General features: G+C 37.8%; 1 protein-coding gene across 1 annotated transcript in view; it reads left to right on the forward strand.

The window, feature by feature from the left end:
• UNC79 (unc-79 subunit of NALCN channel complex) overlaps window positions 1–23,761 on the forward strand; it is a 316,047-nt gene that overhangs the window by 242,322 nt on the left and 49,964 nt on the right. Inside the window, 4 exon segments of the mRNA XM_078151418.1 lie at window positions 9,080–9,192; window positions 9,270–9,355; window positions 13,227–13,400; window positions 19,479–19,547. Coding sequence (XP_078007544.1) covers window positions 9,080–9,192; window positions 9,270–9,355; window positions 13,227–13,400; window positions 19,479–19,547 — 442 coding nt within the window.

A 23,761-nucleotide genomic window follows, 5' to 3' on the forward strand; every position in this document is an offset into this window, starting at 1 on the left:
ATACATGGAAAAAATATGGAAAAAATGGCACAGGATGAGAAGGTATGGTCTGTATTGGTAGAAGGAGTACCTATATCAAAGAAATCATTAATCTATTGATATGTTCAAGTATATAAGTGTGGCCCAACTCATGGGATCCTGTGATGCTGGTTATGAAATTCCTTTGTAATTTTGAAGTGCTATCTAAATATAAGATGATTTTTGTAGCTATTAATTATAATAATCTTTGTAGATGGTCTAAAATCTGTGATTCTTAGCATCTTTGGCTTCAACAGCACTCCCATGTCATCAATCTTATACTTAATGTTATTATATTATTATGATTCTTTTCCATAATAAAAATTTTATCTATGAATTTTAAGACACACATAATATGTGACAATAGGGACATCTGCCTTATTTCTTATGACATCAGGTCAATTTTTTTTTTAGAATTCTTTTTTTCTGACTCCTGGAAACATTTTCTTATCTTTCACTTCTTTAATGGAACCCCTGCCTTTCCAAAGATACATGAGTTTTATTATAAGGCGTCCTCATTTTCAAAATTGTGATAGGAATTTCTTGTGTTATGAAGTATCAAGGTCAGATCCTAGGAAGGTTTTGGAAATTCCAATCAGTGTCTGTAGTTAAAATTACAAATAAGATTTGAATTTATTTTCTATGACAATGTAAGGTCATTTAGTCCCTACCACCAAAGCAAGGCTATACATAGCATAGAAATGTGTTCAACAGATGCACATTCCTGAATTGTTGGGTATTTTTAGATGCTGATTTGCCTTTTTGTGTAAGCTACATTATACAGTCCACAAAGCTCATTAGAAATGCACCATGTTATTTGATATAACTTACATATGGACTCAAATGCCCATTTGAATTTAGCTCCAGGAAAAAGTTTAATCTTTTGTTTTGAACTGAGTTTATTATAGTCACTAAAAAAGATTCCACAAACTCTTAAAGATTGAAGTTTATTAGACATCATTATTTGAAACACAAATTTGAATGCACTTTAAAGAACAACAGACTCTTGTGGATCATAGGTCATCTAGTTCAACCTCCATCTGAAGTATTAATCCTGTCTGCATTATATTTGAACTTCTCTAGTGAAAGAGTACCCACTAACCCACTAATACAATTCATTCCTCTTTTTGATAGTTTTATTAGTACATTTTTCATTCTATTAAGTTGAAATCTGTTTCCCTGTAATTTCTTTTACAAAGTATTTTTTTTTAATTAACAAGAATTTGCTTTCTCTCCTCAATGTATCCTTTTAAAAAAGGAAAAACAAAACCCTTGGAAAATATGCATGTTCAAGAGAAACAAACATTAACTATGTAAAAATGAATATTTCATTCAGCGTCTTGAGCGCATTGCTTCTCTGTCAGGAGATGAGTAGCATTGTTCATCATTGTTCTTCTGGAATTGCGGTTGGTCATTGCATTGATTAGAGTTATTAAATCTTTTAAAGTAATTTGTCTTTAAAATGTCATTTACTACATGACTTTGTAGTCTACATCGCTTTATATAAGTCTTCTCGGGTTACTCAGAAACGATTCTTTTCATAATTTCTTATGATGCAATGATATACCATTACATTCATACAACATAATTTGTTCAGCCATTCCTCAAGTGATACCTCCCTTCCCTCCTGCCTTAGTTTCCATTTCTGTCACTATAAAAAGAGCTGCTATAAATATTTTTGCACATATGGGTCCTTTTTCACTTTCCTTGATCTCTTTGGGGTATAGGCTGCATTGACCATGTCCAAAAAAAAAAAGGTCTCAGCCTGCACCCTGAGTCCATCACCTCTCTGTCACGAGGTGAGTAGCATGTTTCTCACAGTTCTGTGGAATTATAGTTAATGTGCTGATCAATTTCCTTGCCCTCTCTTTAAAAAAAAAAAGTATTATGTGAGAGTAGTATGCTCAGTACCAGTATTCTAGGTTTGATGCAATCTGCTTCTGCTTCCCTGCCCCCCCCTTCCCTTACCTAGAGCCCAATCATAGATTTTTATCATATATTTTTAAACCTTTCTTTGAAATCTACCTTCCTTTATTAGTTCATTTTGCTTACAATAAATCCCTCCCATAGTTTTCCCTCTGTCTTCATCATTCTTCTTCCTTCTCCCTTTCCCCTTCTGTTTACCTGTCAAGTAAATTGTATTTCTGTACTCAGTTGTGTGTGTATGTATTTTTTCCTCTTTTGACCAATTCTGATGAAAATAAGGCTGAAGTGCCACTTTCTTCCCCACCCCTTCCTCCTTGTTTGTATAGTCCTATTTATGCACCTAAATCCCTCACCCATTCTCTTCCTTTTCTCTTCTAGTATATTCCTTTCCCCCTTTTTCCTTTAAGATCACCAAAACCTAAAAAGCCATTCCCAGGCCCTCTGTCTTACTAGAATCCTTTTATGATCTCTGAAGATGGTAGGGTTCTCAGGGAACACATGTATCGTATACCCATTTAAGAATACAAACAGTGCATCCTTGTTTACTTTTATGTTTACACTTATGATTGCTTGTTTTTATATTTAGATGGTACAGTGTGTAGAGTGCCAGATTTGAAGTCAGGAAAGCCCAAGGTCAAATTTATTCTCAGATATTTACTAGTTGTGTGACTCTGGACAAGTCACTTTAACCTCTGTCTACTTCAGTTTTCCCCAACTATAAAAAGAAGATAATAAAAGCATTTAACTTTCAGGATTATTGTAAGGATCAAATGAGATAACATTTGTGAAAGTGCTTTGCAAAACTTAAAGGGCTATATACACAGTACCGTTGTTTTAATTATTTATTATTTCAAAGTTTCTGCTCAGCTCTGGTCTTTTCACCAGGAATGCTTGCAAAGCTTTTATTCACAGTAAGGTCCATAATTCCTGTAGGATTGATCAGTTTTGTTGGATTATTATTATTGTTGTTGTTGTTATAATAATAATGATAATAATAACAAATATTTATATTGAGCCTATTATATATGCTGGGTACTGTGCTAAACACTTTGCAAATACTGTCTCATTTGATCCTCACAACAACAACCCTGAGAGAGAGGTGCTATTATTATCACCTCCATTTTACAGATGAAGAAATTGAAGCAGGCAGAGGTTAAGTGGTTCGTCCAAGATCATATAGCTAGTAAGTGTCAGAGGCTAGATTTGAACTTAGGACTTCTTTACTCTAGTTCTGACACTTTTCTACACTGTGCCATATTTTTTGCCATCTGAAATATTGTATTTCAAGCTCTCTACACCTTTATATTTATGACTCCTAAATCCTGTATGATCCTGACTCTAACTTCTTGGGACTTGAATTTTTTTCCTTTGTTGTTTGCACTATTTTTTTCTTTGACCAGGAAGCTCTGGATTTTGGCTATAGTGTTCCTGGGAGTTTTTATTTTGGGTTTTCTTTTGGGAGGTGACCAGGAAATTCTTTTTATTTTCATTTTGCTCTCTGGTTTTAAGAAATCTGGGCAGTTTTCTTTTATGTTTCTTGAAATATTATGTCTAATCTCTGTCTCTCTCTCTCTCTGTCTCTCTGTCTCTGTCTCTGTCTCTCTCTCTCTCTGTCTTGGTCATGGTTTTCAGGTAGTCCAATGATTCTTAAATTATCTTTCATCAATCTGTTTTCCAGGTCAATTGTTTTTGCTATGAGATAACTTATACTTCTATTTTTTCAGTCCTTTGACTTAAAAAAACCCATTTCTTGTTGACTCATGGGGTCAGTAACTTCTTTTGGGCCATTCTAATTTTCAAGGAGTCGGTTGCTTGGGTAAGTTTATATAACCTTTTGTGACAAGCTGTTGATTCTCTTTCTACTTCTTTCTTCCATAGCTCTCATTTCTTTTCCATTATTTATCCTAGCACTCTAATTTTATTTATAAATTTTTTTTTCTCTTAAAAACTCTTGCTTCATCTTTTTAGGAATTTTAGTTGAACGTATGCCCAATCTATGTTTTCTTTGAGGCTTTGCTTGTAGTTGATTTGGAGTCATTCTCTTCTTGTGGGTTTAGGGCTTGAGTTCCTTGTCTGATGGGATTTATGATGGGATTTTTGTTTTGTTTGCTCAGTTTCCCAGCCCTACTTCCTGACTTTGGCATTTGTGTTAGGTTCAGGGTTGGGATCAGAGCTATACATCTGCTGCTTGCTTTTGTACTTGCTCTTTACTCAGTACACAGTCTGAGGCCCTTGACCATGACCCTTCCTCACCCTGGACAACCACATCTAGGAGCAGATTCCTTCCTCATTGTGCACTGGATCTGTGATCTGTGTACTGTACTACCAGTACTAGGTAATAAATGGTAGAGCTTTTAATTGATACCTGTTCCTGCTTCCTGCACAATGTCAGACCCCCCTGTGCCAGATCTGAGACTTCTTCTTGCCCTGCCTGAAGCACTGTACTGTGAAGGCCCTCGTTCAGTCCCTGAGTTGGAATGTCCTACATGACTGTTCTTTGCTAGATTCTATACCCATTGTCTACAAACCTCTCACTATATCTCCCTGTGTTCACTTGGGATGTAAATATGACTGGCTATAATTTTTTCTGAGATTTTCTGATCAGCACTTTTTGTGATACAAGGCCCCAAAGTGGCACAGTGGATAAAGTTCTGGGGCTGGAGTCAGGAAGTTAAAAAAATTTTTTTAAGGGGCAGCTAACTGGCACAATGGATAGAGCACCGGCTCTGAAGTCAGGAAGACCTGAGTTCAAGTCCAGCCTCAGACCAAACACTTGACATTTCCTAGTTGTGTGACCCTGGGCAAGTCATTTAACCCCCATTGCCTGAAAAAAATTTTGTTTTAGTAATTTTTCAGTTGTATCCAGCGCTTTGTGATCCCATTTGGGGTTTTCTTGGCAAAGATACTAGAGTGGTTTTCCATTTCCTTCTCCAGCTCATTTTATAAAAAAGGAGACTGAGGCAAACAGGGTTAAGTCACTTGCCTAGGGTCACACAGCTAGTAAGTTTCTGAAGCCTGATTTGAACTCATGAACATGAATCTTTCTGTTTTTGTTTTTGTTTGCTTTTTTGGCGAGGCAATCGGGTTTAAGTGACTTGCCCAAGGTCACACAGCTAGTAAGTGTCAAGTGTTTGAGGCCAGATTCGAACTCAGGTCCTCCTGACTCCAAGGCTGGACTCTATCCATTGCATCACCTAGCTGCCCCAACATGAATCTTTCTGAATCAGGGCCTGACACTTTACTCACTGTGCCACCTAGCTGCCCTGGTGTCAGGAAGACCTAAGTTCAAAACTAGCCTCAGACACTTACTAGCTCTGTGACCTTGAGTCACTTAACTTCTGCCTTCCTCCATTTCCTCAACTGCAAAAAGGGGATAATAATGGCACCTATCTCCCAGAGTTGTTGTAGGGATCAAATAAGATAATATTTGTAAAGCGCTTAGTACGGTACCTGGCACGTGGTAAGTGCTAGTTATTATGGTGCATTTTCTAGATCTTTATTGAATAGTTGTGAGGAGATCGTGGCTGTACTTCTTCCTGCTATTTTGCCATCTTGGCTGATCCTTCCCTGTAATTTTAAAGTATTGGTCATAGGACCAAGGAAAACAAGTCTAATCCCTCTGACAATCCTTCAGATACTTGAAGACCAATTTGATGTCTCTCTAAGTCTTTTCTTTTCTAGGCTAATTCCTTCAACTGATATTTAGTGATTGAGGATAGTGTCATTACAATTCAGAATGTAAAATATATAGGATTATAGTAATTCTTTCAGGATGTTGAGCATTGTGTAGATTTTTGAATCCAACATTTTAGAGGATCCTCTTCCTCCCATTATCTGAGTTGAGTTTTCAGAAAAGTCCTACACTAATGCCTCATTCTGGTATGGAGGTGATCCTAGAGGTTCAGGCTACGTCATGGGGTGCAAGCTCTGGCATTCCTAATAGAAAGTTAAGAATGGCTTTGAGTATAAGCCTGGTGATAAACTGTTTCTGCCATCCAGGGATTTAGCCTAGATAAGTCCATGGAGGTTCATATCCAAAGGCTGGTGATGAATACTTTGACCATGGCAACTGTGACAAATCTTTAACAATGATAATACTTTTCATAATATCTGGTTTCTATAGTCCTTATGATCCCTTATTATTACATGTATAAGGATATCCATATATCCTTGTGGATATAAGGATTACTTCTTAGAATTTTGTAACTGCAAATGCTAACCTTTCTCATCCTAAGAAAAGTAAAAGAGTCAATATTGCTTGCTTTATAATATACAAATGCATAAAGACATTTATACATAACTATTAATAGGTAAGCTCTTTATCACCTTATTAGCATCTTTATTTATTGGAAGTTTATTTATTGTCCCTTGTGGAGCCCGACTTAGTATTTCACGTGTAAAATTCCAAACTCGAATGTCACTGTTCTTTGCCCAAATAATAACTTTTTAGATAATAAAGTGTCCATCTGGAGTTTCATGGCATCTAGAATCATCCAAAAGGCCCTTTATATTTCCCGTTAGCTATCCTTGAGGAAAGCAAGGAAAATCCAGTCCCATACTCTTATTCTCCTCAATCAGTTACTTCAATCAAAGATTCCAAATAATACCTTGGTTACACCAGTCACTGTCCTGGAACCCCTAAAGAGGAAGGGGCATATCTAACATGCATCAGAGATAAGACTTTTCTTCTGTAAAATGAAGCCTGGAAGTAATCTTTGGATTTACCATACCATTGCCCCAGTCTGGATTTAGATTTGAAGGCCCACAGTATCTTACTCTAACCTCTAGTGAGCAATAAAGAATATCTTTTAAGGAATTTCTTTTGACATGTGAATCCTGTGCATAGATTTTTTTCCCCCTGCCTGGTGTAGATATAGGGTTATCACAGTCTCTTATTTGGAGAGGCATTTGCTGTCAAATGAAGGGAATTGAAATGGGTAGGAGAAACTAATTGCATTAGAAAACTGTGATTCCCCTACCTATTATCTCCAAATAGTTTACTGCTACAAAACCCATCTTTTTAAAAAAAAATCTTTAAAAACAACTGTAGTGATCTTTTATTTAATGATACCATAATATATGGCTGCATATCATATAACACATCAGTCTTGGAAGAACCATTGTCAAAGGTAACAACAAATGGCATTACAATGTTGTATGGTGGGAATAAGCAGGTAGCATCTAAGCAATGATAACTTACTTGGGAAAAGTGTAATAAAAGAGATAATCAAGGACAAGAAAAGAAGTGGACCGGTCATGGAGAAAGAAGGAAGGCTAACACATGCTTGACAGCCCAAGTGCAACATTATTCTTTATGAAATATTAAAAAAAAACAGAGGAAAGTTTTCTGTGTGTTGATTGGAGTCTTTGTAAATAATTTATGTAAATAAATGGATAAAAATTGCACAGAATGAGAAGGTATGGAGGTATTGAAACCTGCAGGAGGGAATAGAGTATCCACATTGAAGAGATCACAGAACTGTTGAAGGATCAAAGTATCTTTTTAAAAAACAATTTAAATTTTTTCACTGAACAAAAGTCTATTTTTTCTTTTTCCAACCTTCCCCTTTCAAAATATCTTAATCACAAAATTTTGGAGTTAGGAGGCTCTTCAGTGGCTATCTAGTCCAACCTGTACTTGAAAGGAACTCCAATTAGAACACATCCAACAAACGTTCATCTAGCCACTGCTTTCAAACCTTTAATGAAGGGTAATTTAACCTCAGGAGGCAGCCTAGGACAGCTCAAATGGGTAGTAACTTTTCTCTGACATTAAGTCTAAATTTTCCTGTTTGTAACTTTCCTTCCCTCTCCTCCATTTTTCTGATTCTGCTAACTGGAGCCAAATAGAACAAGTCTGAACTCTTTTCTGTGTGATAGCCTTTCAACTACTCAAATACAGCTGTTCCCAATATGGGTAGAAAGGAAATTAATAGCAATAAAAGTGAACATATGGAACAGAGACATTTATTAGATCATTCCCATGAGGAAGCAAAGGGAAATTTCCAAAAGTCATGAAGCCTCATGGCTTTATATTCATTATATTTCGTTATATTATATAGAAGTCAGATTGTTCCAAAGGAGGAATGCAGAGCTTTCTTTATTTCTCTCTTTTCTGATGTGCTCTGGAATACTTGAATTATTTTTTTTTAATCTTTAATGCCTAAAGAAAACAGCTTTGGATGAATCAATTACTTCTTCTTCAAAAGATGGGAGAGTTTTTCAAGATATTTCATTTGAACAAAATCGATTTAGTCTAGACTCATAAACTATTAGTTCTGGAAGAAACTTTAGAGATTGTCTAGTCTGATGAAGGAACTGATAAAGCAAGGAAGTCTATTAAAATCTATCTGTTGACTTTCTCTGGGTTATGAAGCAGTGTGGTAGAATGGAAGGAACACTGACCTCAAGAGCTAAGACACCTGGCCTCTAGCTTTCTTCTGGTGACCTTTGGCAAACCACTTTATTTACCTGGGCAGAAGATGGTCCCTTATTACACTAAATAATTTCTAAAGTGCTTCCCAGCTCCAATAGCTTATAAATCTATACTAAATACATCTTATGGATTCTTAGAGCTGGAGAGGCCTTTAGAACTTGGAAAAATTAAGTAGAGGGCTTTTGTTACTTCATCGGCAAAGTGGGAATGTTAGGACATATTCTCTGATGTTCCTTCCATTTTTAAGATTTTTCTTCTTTCTTTTCTTCTTTCTTCTACTGTTCTTTGATTTTAAGATACCTGTTATCTCTAAGATTCTGTTTTCAGTGGTTTAACCTCTATGTTCAAAGGTACTTTCTGGATCCAACAATGTTCTATGTTTCAGTATTCATGCTAAACTCTGCTTTCAACTCTAATATTCTGTGATCTAATATACCCTATAAATCTCACATTTTGTGTTCTTTCCCTCAAAAGTCTATGTTTCAAGTTTCTTCTAACTCAAACATACTATGATTCTATACTTCTCTGATTCTAAATTTTCACTATTCCTGGGGTTAGGTATGACTGTATCTACTTTATCTAGCACAAATTACAATAAGAGAATTAGTGTAAATCATGATGCAAAGTTATTTCTTGGAATTTGGAAGACTGGAAAAAGTTTCTTGACATCTTGTGTTTTTTTCCCATCTTTTATCCCAGCATGATGATCCCTGGTAATGCTGCAGGGGTGGCGAAGCAGTTTCTCCGCTGTATCTTCCATCAGCTAGCTCCCAATGGGATATTCCCACAGCTGTTCCAGAGCAGTATAAAAGGTAATCCTTAGGAGACTTAATATGTGGCCAGTCATTCGGATCTGAAACCCTGCTAACTGAGATCACTGTTTTTCCAGATGGGAGTTTCTTACGAACCTTAGCCACGTCTCTCATGGACTTCAACGAGCTTAGTTCTGTTGCTGCACTCAGCCAGCTGCTGGAGGTAGGTTTTCCAGAGCGATGTTTCAAATCTTGGCTGAAAGTGTGGACCAGACGGAGCGATTTGAAAATACCGGTACATGATAAAAGTAAAGCAGCTGGAGATCCCCCAACTCCTTTCAACTGGTAGTGTTTTCTTTGTCACCTTGGGGCTTCTTGGAGCCTCTGGCCCGTATTTGGTAGTGGGATTAGGGACTAGCTGTAAAAAGTACAGCCTACTTTCAGAATGTCTTAGAAATTGGTAAATACCTGCTCTATTCAAGACCCTGTTCTGGACAGTGGGAATAAAAAAAATGGTTTTGTTCCTGCCCTCAAGGAGTTTGTAATCTTGTAGTCATATTAGATATTTGTACTAAGTAATGTAATATAAGTCAGAAAAGTGGAAAGAGAAATCAGAGAGGTGTGTGCAATTGAGGGAGGAAGATTCTCTCCTAGCTAGAGGGATCAGAGAAAGTTTCATGAAAGAAATGGTGTCTGAGCTTAGGTAAGCACTGTGGGTAGCCAGGCACCAGTAGATGGAGGCCGCAGGAGCTGGCAATCTTTATTTCTGTCCTTTACCCACCCTTGCAGTTTGTCTTGAACTCTTTGCTCTTAGGTTGTCTACCTCCTTAATAGAGGAATGAAGCTTCCCAGTGTTCCAGTTTTAATATCACCTCAGATTCCTAATGAATAATTAATTCTATTTTGGCACTAATCTAAAGGGGTCTTTCTGATGGAAGCAATAAAAAGACATACCCGGAGTATTCTTACCTGCATTTTACACAAAGAGGAATTGAGACTTAGAAGTTAAATGATATGCGCAGGGTTACATAGATATTAAGCTATGAAGCATCTGAGACAAGATTTGCACTCAAGTCTTCTTGAGTTCAAGTTCAGCACTCTATTCATTGACCTGGAAAGGTAGGTTGTAAACATAATAAAATCCAAAACGGAGAGCAGTGTTAACAATTATTGAGTTTTCCTTGTATTCCTATTTAATTGACTTAGGAGGGGATATTTATTGGCCACCTTCTAGCATCTGAAGGGTTGTCCTGAGGAACAGGGATTAGATTTATTCATTGTAGCTCCAGAGGGCAGACTTAGAGAAAATGATGAGTAAAGTGGGTAATTTCAGTCCTATATTAGGAATGATTTCCTAATAATCAGAGCTCCATAAGAATGGATTATACCATCTTATGAAATGTCATTGGTTATGCTTGAACTGAGACTGGTGACCAATCTTCAGGAATGTTGTAGAGTGGATTCATGCCTCATGGACTTAGATGACCCAGAGGTTCCCTCTGCCTGGTATGGTATGAGACTCTGGTGAGGATGGTCCAAATGGTGTCCTTAGTATTCCAAGATGAAGCTATTTATGCACATTCATAGTATATATCTATATTCTTCCACTTTTTTCACAGTCATCCACTCTCTTGCCAGCATCCCTTGGGACCAGGGTGCATATTTATGAGATGACTGGCTAAAGTTAATGCTATTCACTGCCTGAAGCAGGATCTGCCTCCTTCAGTAATTAAAGAAATCCGGTAACCCTTGCCAATAGCAGAAGGAGCCACGGCTAGAGTCAAGGAAGATAAAGAATAATGTAGAGGCCAGGCTAGTTGATTTCTTTTTTAAAACTATCTTTCTTCTTTTTAAAAAAATGTATCTGCTTGGTACAAGTCCATTTCCTATAGGGGTGATGATATTGAAGGGACTGTGGCAAGTGGGTTTTTAGTTGCCCAGAGTTCAAGCCTTAGGGAATCTTCTGACAAAGAGGGAGCCCAAATGCAGGGATATGGGAAAGTTGATTTAGGTTTACACTGAGAATGCCCTCAGTGAGCTCGTTTGGGTCGTTGCCACCTTTTGTTGAGTCCCAGGTTTAAACAGTTAGAGGCTATGGAAAAGAACACAAGCAATTGGAGCAAAGGAGTTCAGATTCATGACTTGTTAGCATTAAGCTCTAAATAACTAAACCAACTATTTATAGGCTACTCTGCATATTAATTAAGGTATAATATTTGAGTAGATCCACGATCTCATCAGCAACTATCTCAATGGCTGTCCATTGAGTACAAGCCATCATCAATACGATAGATAGTCTTCATCCATTTGGTTTGTTTGCATAAATGGGTAGGCCAGTCTTGTTTGAATGATTGAATATCACACTGAGGAGGCCCTCTAGTGTTCTGAGACCCAGTGTAATCGGCACAAAGTCATCTGCTAAAAGGAGCATCTATAGAGCATTTCCATCCACAAGTCATCCCTTTTCTATTTGGAATTTTTTCTCTGCTTCAGCTGACTTTTGGGTAGTCAGAACTGACCCCAGCTGGACGCTCTGCTTTTTTCTTCAGGCTAGGTTGAATACTACACAGCCCCCAACATGCACAGTGCCCTGTCCTGGTGACCTGTCCCATTCCTTCTGCTCCGTAGTTCTCTGGCCTGGTGCTGGTAGTACTTTGCTGCACTTGTGCTTCTAGATTACAGCTCTTAGCTGGCTTTTGCTCCTGAAGGACTGTGACTAAGCTGGCTGTTGAAACATGAGCAAATTTCTGCAACCTGGACCCACAGTCTCTACAGCACTGGATAAGGGAAGTGGGTAGTCTAGGATGTGGGGTGAGTTTTGTTGTACAGACTCTGTTGGCTCTTTGGGTCTCTGTTACAGCCTCACTGCCGGTAGTGTGGAAGATGAGGAAAGGGTGCTGAGTGAGCTCAGGGTCAGAGAGTGTCAGGTCAGGGTTTTTTTTTAAACCTTATTTTGGATTTTGTGTGTCCTAAACAATGGAGAGTGCTGAAGTTGCTTCATCTTTGGCACACAATTTCTGTTTTGGAAAGGTTTGAGAGGTTGTGGTGTGCAGAGAAAATGTCTAGTCCCCCATCTTGCTCACATAACCTGGAAGTTCCTGGAATTTTTTCCAAAATAATCTCCACAGAGGTATAAAACTTATGCTAATCCCTGGAAGTTACACAAGGCCTTAAAATGTTTTCTGAGCACTTGAACATAGAAATTGGAATGAGTATGTACATGTTTAAGATCTTGCTGCTCTTTCCACAGCCTCCCTAAGACTTGGCAGAAACTGTCTTGAGATTCTGGGCTTTTACAACTTCTCCAGTGCTAGACAAATGCCTGCAAACTAATATAGAAATAGTAGGGAAAGCCTCAGGAGGTAGACAAAGGGAGGCACCCTAATTCTGTAGCTGATCTAAAACACAGAGAACTTAGACTTGTTGATCATCAGCAAAGGTCTGTCTAACCAGCAGGTTTATTTTCATCCTGCCTCTGAACTCCCTCATTATTCTTTGGGGGCAAGGACTATGTTTTATTCCTCAAATGCCTGGCATAGGGCCTCGTACAGAGTAAGTGCTTAATGAATGTCTGCTGAATGGATGGATACACCTTGGATCTTTTCTTTCTTGTTTCTATTTACTCTTCTCTCATTTTCTTTCCTTGAGTTTGAGTGAATTTGTATTTGACTAAAGTTCTCTGATGCATCAAGATAAAGAAGTGACCCTGAATTCTCAAAGGGCGTGCCAATGGAACACAAACTTTGTCCTTACCAAGAGGGAATCCTTTAAGAATAGGCCTAGTGATAAACATCATATATCAATTATCTAGGATATAGCCTTACTCAGTGCAGTGAGGCTTTATCACCAGAATGCTGGCTACCAGGTGATGAATTGTTTCTGTCACAGGAACTCACGAAAGTAGTCTACCAATGTTCAAAGAGATTACAGTTTGTGTTGGTGGTAGAACTCATAATGATGAAATCATGGGTTCTTGAAATACTGAAGTTAGTAATTGTTGCTGGTTTAAAAAGATACTTTTAAAGCTTATGATATAATATATGCATTTGCGATCTTTTAGTAGCTCAGATCCTATATTTTTTTGTATTTTCTAGGGTTTGAATAACAAAAAGAATTTGCCAGCAGGGGGTGCCATGTTACGCTGCTTAGAAAACATTGCCACCTTCATGGAAGCTTTGCCAATGGATTCTCCGAGCAACCTCTGGACTACCATCAGTAACCAGTTTCAGACTTTCTTTACCAAACTGCCTTGTGTTTTACCTCTGAAGGTATGAAGTGATCAGGTTTCTTTTTAACACTTTGCTACTAGTTGCAATTTCCTTAAGACTCTCCGAGGCATTCATTCATTCTACTTGGGTAAATTGGTCAAGTCTTGTGAGACCCCAAACTCAAGAAACAGAGACCTGAGTAGTATAATGTTATTGTCTTGGAAGGCTCCAAATAGGAATGCCTGCTGGGCACAGAACAGAGAAAATGATTCTTCTCATGAGGTAAAAATGATGTACAAAAGTTTTCTTTAGAATTGATAAACAAGGAAAGGACTGCTATAGGTTGTGCTTATTGAAAGATGGACTGCAATGGGTATTGTTAGAAAGAATAATGATTGTTCTGTAAAGAAACTGCATGTTGCATTTGAAAGTATGTTGAATTTGGAGTCAGAAGACTTGAGTCTAAATCCCATTTCTTTCACTTAGTGCTTGTGTGACCTTGAACAAGTCACTTAACCACACTAGACCTCATTTTCTTCATCTGAAAATAAGGGGGTTGTACTAGATGACTAGTTTCTTTCCAGCATTGAATTGTGGCCTTGTGAGTATGGGGTTGCTAGGATAATAACCATAAAGTTGTTTGATTACTTGTTCACAATATTAGAACCAATGGTATTCTTTTTTCACTATCCTCTCTGCCTTCTTTCTCTCATAGCTGCAATGGTTAAGAGGAGAGTCAGCATAGTATAGTAGATAGTATGATGAACTTGAAGTCAGGAAAATCTGGGTTTAAATATTGCTTCTCACAGTACTAGCTGTGTGGCTCTGTATAAATCACTTAACCTCTCTGAGCCTAATTTTCCTCATCTGTAAAATGAGAAGTATCAATTAGATTACCTCTAAGGCTCTCTTCTAGCTCTGTGTCTTTGGCATGAATGTCTATGTATATCTATGGCATGAATAAAAATTTGAGACTCCCAAATAAAATTTTCATAAAGGTTCTCTTTACCCTTTATGAAATGCAGAAATAAAATAATAAAATGTTAGAATTGGAAGGGACCTTAGAGATCAAGTCTAAGCATATACAGGAGATGTTATGAAATGACATGACTTGACAACTGCTTGAATATGAGGGGCAAGAGAGAGTGAGAAGCCAAAGATGACGCTTAGGTTATAAGCCTAAATGGTTGGGAAGATGGTAGTGCCCTCAACAGTAATAGTGTGAATAAGAAGAGGGCAAAATTTGAAGGAAAAGATAAACTAATTCAGTTTTAGACATGTTGAATTTAAAATGTCTATGGGACAACCAGTTGGAGATGTCCAAAAGGCATTTGGAGATGTGGGACTAGAGGTCAGGAAAGATGTTAGGGCTAGACAAATAGATCTGAGAATCATCTGCATAGAGATCATAATTGAACCATGGAAGCTTATAACATCACCAAAAATAATACAAAGGAGATGTAAAGACCCAGGACAGAACTTTGGGGGATACCTATGGTTAGCAGGGGTGACTTGAATGAGGATCTAATGCAAAGGAACAATCTGTCAGGTAGGAGGAAAACCAGGAGACAGATGTGTCACAAAATCCTAGAGAAGAGAGTATCAAGAAGAAGGTGATTGTGTCAGAGACTGCAAAGAGAGCTCAAGAAGGAGGACTGAGAAAAGGCCATTAACTATGGCACTTAAGAAATCATTTTTAACTTGGGAGAGAGAAGTTTCAATGGAATGATGAGGTAGGAAGCCAGATTGCAGAAGGTTAAGGAGTGAGAAAAAAGGAAATAGGGGCACCTATTGTAGATAGTTTTTTCAAAGAGTTTAACTAGGAAAGGAAGGAGAGATATTGGAAGATAGCTTGTGGGGATGGATGGTTCAAGAAAGGGTTTTTTGAGGATGAGGGAGACATGGGTGTATTTGTAGGCAGTAGAAAGGAGCCAGTAGGCAGTGAGAGATTGAAGATAGGTGAGAGAGTGGGGATGTTAGAGGGTGCAATCTACTGTAGAATGCAGCAAGCAATGGGAGCAGATGTGAATATAGAGGGGTGCCTATCCTTGGCAAGGTGCATTTTTGTAAGACAAGGGTAAAGGAGTAGATGATGACTAAAGGCATCTGAGTGACATACAATGAGGAAGAGGAAAGAAGAGGGAGCTCTCAGTGAATAACCTCAATTTTTTTTTAAATGAAATATGAAGTCAGGTTCTCAGCTGAGAAGGTTGGGGGAGAGGGAGTTGTGTAAGGTTTGAGGAGGAATGTAAATATTTAGAAAAGTGTAAAAGGAATGCCTTGTTGTAATGGTGGTCCAGTTGAGATTATGTAACATAAATTTGTGGTGGGCCCAGTCAACATAATGTTGTGATTTTCTCTAGCTTCATTCAGCAGTACATTAATAGGAATGAAGGCAGTAATGATGGGAGTAATCTAAGGTTAGAGTTTGGCAAGGCAAGATCCCCAGTAGGATCTTGAGGTTCTTGAGAGAAGAGGACACTATAGAGTTGAACTGATTCACCAAGGGGTAAAGATGGGAAAGGGAAGAGAGGATAGCCTTTGCAAGTATGATGGCCTAGCAAAAACTGAGTGGTAGATGGAGAATAAAGAACAGGTTTTGGAATTGCAAGACAGAAGGAGAGGTGTAGTGACAACAGATTGTAATCAGATAAAGGATTTTCAGATTTCATGAATATGGATGTGGAATGCTTGTGAGTGATGGCAAGATCAAGAGTATGAACATCTTTCTGTATTGCTGTGGTTGGGTGGAGCAGTAAGTCATAGGAAATGAGTTAGTTTAGGAATTGGGAGGTTAGAGTGGTTGAGAAAGAATCATTATGTATGTTTAAGTTCTCTATTATGAGGGCAGGAGTTGGGTAGGAAAGACTCTAAATTAGATACTAAACTTGTTGAAAAAGGAAGTGTGTCTAGAAGTGTCCTAAGGAGTGATTTTAGGAGGGTTCTAGAAGTTGGTAGACAATAGCCACCAGGATCTTGATTAGGTGATAAATATGGATTGGATGACCATCTGAATGATGTTGGTGGAGGGAGAATTTGGAAGTGGCAATGGAGAGCAAGGAATATAGTAAGGAATACTCCCCCACCATGATCAACAAGTCAGGGGTATGATAAATGTACAACCAGTGCTAGAAAAGGTAGACATGGAAGATGTGTCATCAGGAACAGGAGGAAGCGAGGTCTCAGTGAATGCAAGAGTAAGATAGGAAAAGGTTTACAAGGAAAGCTGTTACCTATGGAGTAGTCATTTCAGACAGCACAGTGGAAGGGTTGGGTAACTTTACAGTGGGACATTGAGGGAGGGAGGAGGTTGGGTTGAGGGGGGTGTGAATTATGGAAACAGGCAGTGGGGGATGGAGAATGAGGTATGAACAGTGACATTCAAAATAGTTTAGATGGGGAAGGTATGATGGCATGGAAGTGTGTTAATCACTGAGAAATGAGTTCAGGTAGGTTATCATTATTACTTGAGATTGGGCCTTGAGTGGACTTGTCAGAGGGCATCAGGAAGCTTTGTGGCTGAAAAGTGAAGGGAAGGAGGGTGGAAATGAGGAAAGTGCCCAAGCTGAGGCAAGATAACTCCTTATGGAGGAGGAAGTGGTCAGAGAAGGTTCCTGAAGCACTGAGGGTTTATCAGGGAGGCAGGTGCAGGCCAGGCAGCCCTTGTGGGGTTGACCAGAAAATAGGCGTGGAGTTTGGTAGCCTCATCTTTGAATACAAGGGGGAAGTCAGTAACTTAGCTGAGTTTTTCCTTTTTCATTCAGATTATTTGCCTGTACTACATTGATTATTTGCCAATCATACCATAATGATAATAACTTAAACTAAATAAAGCACTTTGAGGTTTGCAAAATGTTTTGTGTATAATATCTAATTTGATCCTTACAATAACCTTTTGAGATAGGTACTCTTAGTATCCTCTTTTTAAAGATGAGGGAATTTCAGTGCCTCATCATCTGCATAGAAGTAACTTTAGGCTCCCCAAAGCTATGTCAGTAAAGTACAAGCTCTAATAAACTCTATCAAGCTGGTGATGGATGACATATCTTATCTATGCATTAGTTTGAGTCTGGAGAGGTTCATTACTAGGTTGGCCAAGGCAAATCTCAAATACTACTTTATAGAGGTGTTGCAATCTTCATTGGTGGACGTAATATTGAAGTAAATATGTATAATTGTAGATACACATTTGTTTTTCTGAATATGTTCTTTTAGCTTCTGTAATGTAAAGTTAGCAACATTTTTGTTTCTAAAATAAAAATGTTGAAGATCTGTTTAAATTCGTATCAGTTATTGGCTCTCCTTTGTGTGCAACAGACATTTTTTACATTTCATAGTGCCATAGGACTTAGAACCAGAAGGGACCTCAGAGATCATCTAGTCCTTTTTTTTTTTTTTTGGCACATGAGGATGCTGAGGACTTGATAGGGGAAGTAACTGTTCAAGATCCTACTGGGTATAAAGAACCCGACCTACGATAATAAGGCCCCTTCTCTGACTCCAGATATGGTGCTCTTTCATTTGTGCCACATAGTAACCATGCAGTTAATACTAACAGGGCTACTAATCCATCTTCTAGAGAGGTAGATGTATGGAAAATATTCCGGGGAACCATTTAGAGACATTTAAAACAATTAAAGACTTTGGTTCAGATAGAGCTAAATAGACTAGACAATGCCCACCTAACCCAAATGAGCAGTTTAGCTGCCTTTTATTTCACCACCAAGACAGCATGGATTCTGAAATCCATCTGCCTCACAAATCTACTAGTCTTCAAGGAGACAAAGAAGTGTGTAGATGCAGGGGTCTTACAAATGGTGTGAAAAGGTTCATTAATGAGTCCCACCCAAATTCAAGGGACAATTTAGGACTCTTGGAAAAGAAAAGGATATACAGCAAAGTAAATGTCAAGTTAACTCTGGATTGGAAGAGAAGCACCAAAACAATTAAACCCAGCAGAAGATACTTCTGACCTGTGTCAGTTTTGTGAACTTTAGTAGAAACAGAACAAGGTAGGAAAGATTGTACTGAGACTGTCCAGCTCACTGTTGTTGCTACCAATATGTTATCCCTTGTTTCCACACAAAGAAATGCTTCATAAAAATCTTCTCATGCCTTATCTACCAGGCTAGCACTGGTAGCTAGAAGACAATAAAGAGTTATTTACAGAGAGAGGTAAAAAACTGTGTTTACAAATGCCAAATAGGATAGTTCTCCATTCTTCACAAAATACCTCCCTATTTATCCAAATCCCTTGCTAACTCAGTGATTTTTTTTTTAAGATTTCAAACCTTTTGGAATGCCTATGTTGGCTAGCCCATGTCTACATGTTTGTTTGTCTCCCCAAAGACTCTAGTAGATTAATTCGTGAGGCATGATTCCTCCTTATAAAAATCATTCTGTCTTCCATTTAGCTTAGCTTTGATGACTATGAAAGTGAGCAACTGCAACTGAACTATTCTTTGAATCTGAGTATTGTTTATTCTGTTTATATAAGCCTAAGACCACAGTGGTTCTCTAAACATGGGAGAAAGCTTCCTCTGATCAGATTAGCATTTTTCTTCAAAATGGCACATTTTGTATCTATGAGACTATAAAATATGCATGTAGCATGTAAATTTATTTCTGGATTTGAAGTATATCAAAGCTAAAGGACCAATCCATTGTATAAACTATAATTTCTTAAAAGTCACAAACTGGTCAAGAGCTGTGATAATAAGAATTTTTTTTTAAATCAGAGAATTTAATTTAATTTAAATGGATGATCACTAGCCAATAATGGAAGAGCTATAGGTCATATTCCTTTTAAGCTAAAATTAATGCTTAAAAGGACCAATTTTAGTCCTAAAGAATAAATGATAAAACATATTTCCCTTTGCCTGGTAAAGAGGTGGGAGAATAGGGGTATGAAATTTTGTATACATTATGATAGTATCAGTTCCTTTAGCTCAATTTTTTCATTATTTCAAAGGAGGATTTTGTGGAGGAAGTATTACTGGGAAATGACTGTGATATAAAAAGCAAATGATATCAATAACACTTTAAATTCAAAAAAATAAAATGAATGCTTATCGGAAGTACTAAAACAAAACAGACCAAAAAAGGTATTGATTTTGCCCTTCTTTCATTTTTGATCAGTGTTCTTTAGATTCCAGTTTGAGAATAATGATCTGCCTCCTGAAGATACCTACCACCAGTGCTACAAGGGTATGTTCTACTTAATTAATAATAATAGTCATAAAATAATGATTGTTCACATTTATATCATGCTTTACAGTTTACAAAATACTTTTGCTTCCATTGTCTCGCCTGGTCCTCAGAACCAGCCTGTGGGGTAGACAGTGTTAGCATTATTATTCCAATTTCACAGATAAGGAGACTCTTGAAGTAGTTAAGCCAAGATCACGTGGCTGGTATACAGTACTCAATGTCTGTTTTTCTGACCGAAAGTCCAGTGTTCTTTCTTCTTAGATGTGTGAGGTAACTTTACCTAAAAATTATTTCTATGTTAAAAAACCCCAGATATGGGACCATTGTAGATCAGTAGTAATTGTTTATTAAATGTCTCTTTTATGCCCTCTTGTTTCTTCCCAGCCAAGAGTATAGTGTCATGGTGGTGTATGCTGTGTCACAGTACAGGCATGTGAAATGGCTTGTTGTTTTCAGTTACTTCTTAGATCTATCTGCAGTGTTGTTTCAGTCTCCTGTAGCTATTTTGGATTTGAGGGACATAGAGCGGGGAGAGATAGGCAGCATGTCACTTGTTTCAAGAGTTTCACAGACTTAGACCTGTTCTTAGAGGCCCCCCAGTCCAACCTCCTCATTTTGCAAATAAGGAAATTGAGAGAGATGTGACTTTCCCAAGGTCATGCAAGATGTAGAATCTTGAACTAAGGTCCTTTGACTCTAAATCCAGTGCTCTTTCCACTATACCCCTGGTGTCAAACTCAAATAGAGATGGATCCTTGTGGGCCACACGTTGACTTAGAATACCACAAATTAACATTAACTGTGTTATATTGTATTTTCATTCATCTTGTTAAATGTTTCCCAGTTACATTTTAATCTGGTTCATATATAGGGAAGCACGCAGGGACTTGAGTTTTATACCTTTGCATGCCACCATGCTACTTTGCTTATAGGAACATAATAACAATCTTTAAGTATTTGAAGATTTGTGACGTGGAAGAGGGAACTTGCTGTGGTTGCCCAAGGTGGCAGAACAGTTCATGGAAATTGAAGAGAGGCTAATTCTGGCTTAAGAAAAGAAAAAAAACCTTTCCCAATAATTAGAGTTATCCAAGATTAGAACAAGCTACCTTGGGGATCCTTGTTTAAGTCCACTTAGACTATATGATCTCTGAGGTCCCATTTTCTCTGAAATTCATTGATTCTGAAGATTTTGTATGCTTGCTGTAAGGATGGGTTTATAAGCTGGGATGCCTTCAGATGTACTTCAAGATCAACACAAATGTAGAGTAAAGCAGCTCTGGAATCTAAAGTTTTTGAGCAGTCTTATAAAAAGATACTCTGTAACTTGCTCAGAGGAAGTGATAATATTGAATGTATATCCTTTGATCAATAAATATTTATTCAGTACTTACCATGCCCAAACTACCATGTGACATGATATAGGGATACAAAGAAGTATTTATTCCCTTTCTACAAGAAGTTTCCTATCTGTCTGGGGAGACGACACTTAAACTCCAGATATTAAGAAACAAGGAAGAGCTAATATTTATGAATATTAGTGTAAAGTACAATTTTTAAAGTACAGTTTTCTTTGCATAATTAGTGTATTTGACCCTTACAACAAATTTTTGAGATAGATAATATATTATCCTCATTTTACAGAAGGAGAAACTGAGGCTCAAAGAAGTTGTGTGACTTCTCTAAGTAGCTAGTAAGTGGAAGAACCAGGACTAGAGCCTAAGTTTTCTGCCTCCAGGTCTCACATTATTTCCTTTATACCACATAGCCTCCATCTTATGCTTATCAGGAGTTGGTAACTGCCAACTGAGTGGGTATGTAGGTATCATGAATTCTATAGATGCTGAAATGGTCAGAGAAAGCTTAATGGAACTCAGCCCTAATGAATGAATAGGATTTAGATCAGAGGTTCCCAAACTTATTTGGACTATTGCCCCCTTTTAAAAAATACTCCCTTCCCTGGAAATCTTTGACCATTTAACAGTTTTGGTTTTTTTTGAAATTTGCATCATAGTATCAACACCTTCCTAGTCACATAAGGTCAAAGCCTCAGAGTCATATGTGATTCTTTTCTCTTCCTCATTTTTCATATCCAGTTAGTTGCCAAATCTTGTTGTCTACAGTGCATTGTCTCCCACCTTTAACTCATGCTTTAACTCACTGCCCTAGTTCAGGACTTTATCATCCCTGGCCTGAACTGTACAACAGCCTTCTAAATAAGTTTTCCTGCTTTCATTTTCTCCCTTCTCCAATCCTTACTTCACATATTTATCAAAGCAATGTTGCTAGTACACAGGTCTGACCATGTCACTCCCCTGTTCAGAGACCTTCAGTGATTTCCCCATTGCCAAATAGAATAATATACAAGCTCTGTAGTCTGGTATTTAGGGTTAGGGATCAGGGCTGGACCTGTGATTTCCTTGGTGCAGGGAACTCCTAGATGAGGAAACCCCCTCTCCCAATTCAAGTTAGCATCATCTCTGTAACTTATCATCTTAGGAAGTTGCCTAGAGCATTAAGAGGGAAAGAGACATGCTAAGGGTCAAATATCCATATGTATATTAGTTTGTTATATAGTATATTAGGCAACTACATGGCATCATGGATAGAGTGCTAGGCCTGACGTTAGAAAGATCTGAGTTCCAATTTGGCTTCAGATACTTATTAGTTGTGTGACCCTGGGTAAGTCACTTAACCTCTGTTTGCCTCAGTTTCCTCATCTGTAAAATAAGCTAGAGAAGGAAATGACAAATCATTCTAGTATCTTTGCCAAGAAAATCCCCAATGGGGTTACAAAGAGTCAGACACAACTGAAGTAACTCAACAACAACAAACCAGGGTGCTTGTGAGGATGAAAGGAGATAATATTTGTGAAGTGCTTAGCATAGTGCCTGACACATAGTAGGCACTTTATGAGTGCTAGCTATTATTATGTGTCAGAGGTAGGCGTTCCTGTTCCAAGGCCAGCTCTTTATTTACTATGCTACACTCTTTAAAATCTGGCTTCAGCCTGTTTTTTCAGTCTTATTTCACTCTTCTCTTTCATGTACTCTACTCCATCCAAAGTGGACTACTTACTTTTCCTTGATCTTTTTACTTTTCCTAACAGATACCTTTGTCACATCTAGTTCCCAAACCAAGGTTTGTGCTTCAACTTATCAAAAGGAACAATTCTGAAAGGTTATCAGTGATTTATCACTAAATCCAATGATTCCTTAGCCCTTAACCTTATTTACAATTCAACCCCTTTGCAGCATTTGAAATTGCTCATCTGATTCAATCATTACCCAACCCTTGTATTCACCCAGACCAACTCTGCTCCTCTCTTCTTTCTTTGATCTCTTTGGGATAAATACCTGATAGTGGTATCAATTCGTCAAAGTGTGTGTACAGTTTAGTAGCTTTTGGAGTATAGTTTCATATTGCTTTCCAGAATAACCCTAAACTTCTTGAAATTCTTCCCTATTTGTCTTCTGTAACTTTTTACTATGTTAGCTCTCCTTTTACCTCTCTAACCATTATTCTTTCTCCCTCATCAGATAAATTCCCTCTGTGTCCCCTAAATAAAGGTATACTTTAAGGTTTTGTTCTTTCCAGTTCCCTTTTTTCTTCTTTTCTGTAGTTTTTCCCTCTGTAAGCATTCCTAGATGTCCATAGTTGTTAATGTTTTTTTTCATTCCTCATATTACCTTTTATTTACTTATCTATATACCTGTAGAATATAAACTCCTTGAAGGGAGGGGCTATTTTGTTTTGGTTTAGGTCCTAGTACAGTGTCTTGCACGTGGGAGACAATAAATAAATGTTTGTTGTATTAAGTTATTGCCCTGTCCTGCCTTCACGAATTCTGAAGAGGTTATCTTCTGTCCTACATTAATTCTATATTTCTGTCCTTTGAAATCTTTGTCTTCCTTCATGGTCTGCCTCAGGCATGCACTTTCCCTAAGCCCCATAGCTGAAAATGATCTCTCCTTTCTCATGTTTCCTTCTTATTGGGCTTTGTGTAGACCCTTCGTTTGCATTTATTGCATTCTACCTTATACTTATATGTATATATGCCTTATGCCCTCAGATTTGGCATAAGAAAAGAGCTGTCATTTTTCATCCTTGTTTCACTGTCACCAACCATAGTACTTGATTAAAGAGTAAGTGTTTAATAAATGTTAGTACTCTCCCTCTTGAAATGACTTTGTATTATTTTGTATGTATTG

The sequence above is a fragment of the Phascolarctos cinereus genome, unplaced genomic scaffold (genome assembly GCF_003287225.1).
Source record: "Phascolarctos cinereus isolate Bilbo 61053 unplaced genomic scaffold, phaCin_HiC Scaffold_3;HRSCAF=262, whole genome shotgun sequence".
NCBI classification, from domain to species: domain Eukaryota; kingdom Metazoa; phylum Chordata; class Mammalia; order Diprotodontia; family Phascolarctidae; genus Phascolarctos; species Phascolarctos cinereus.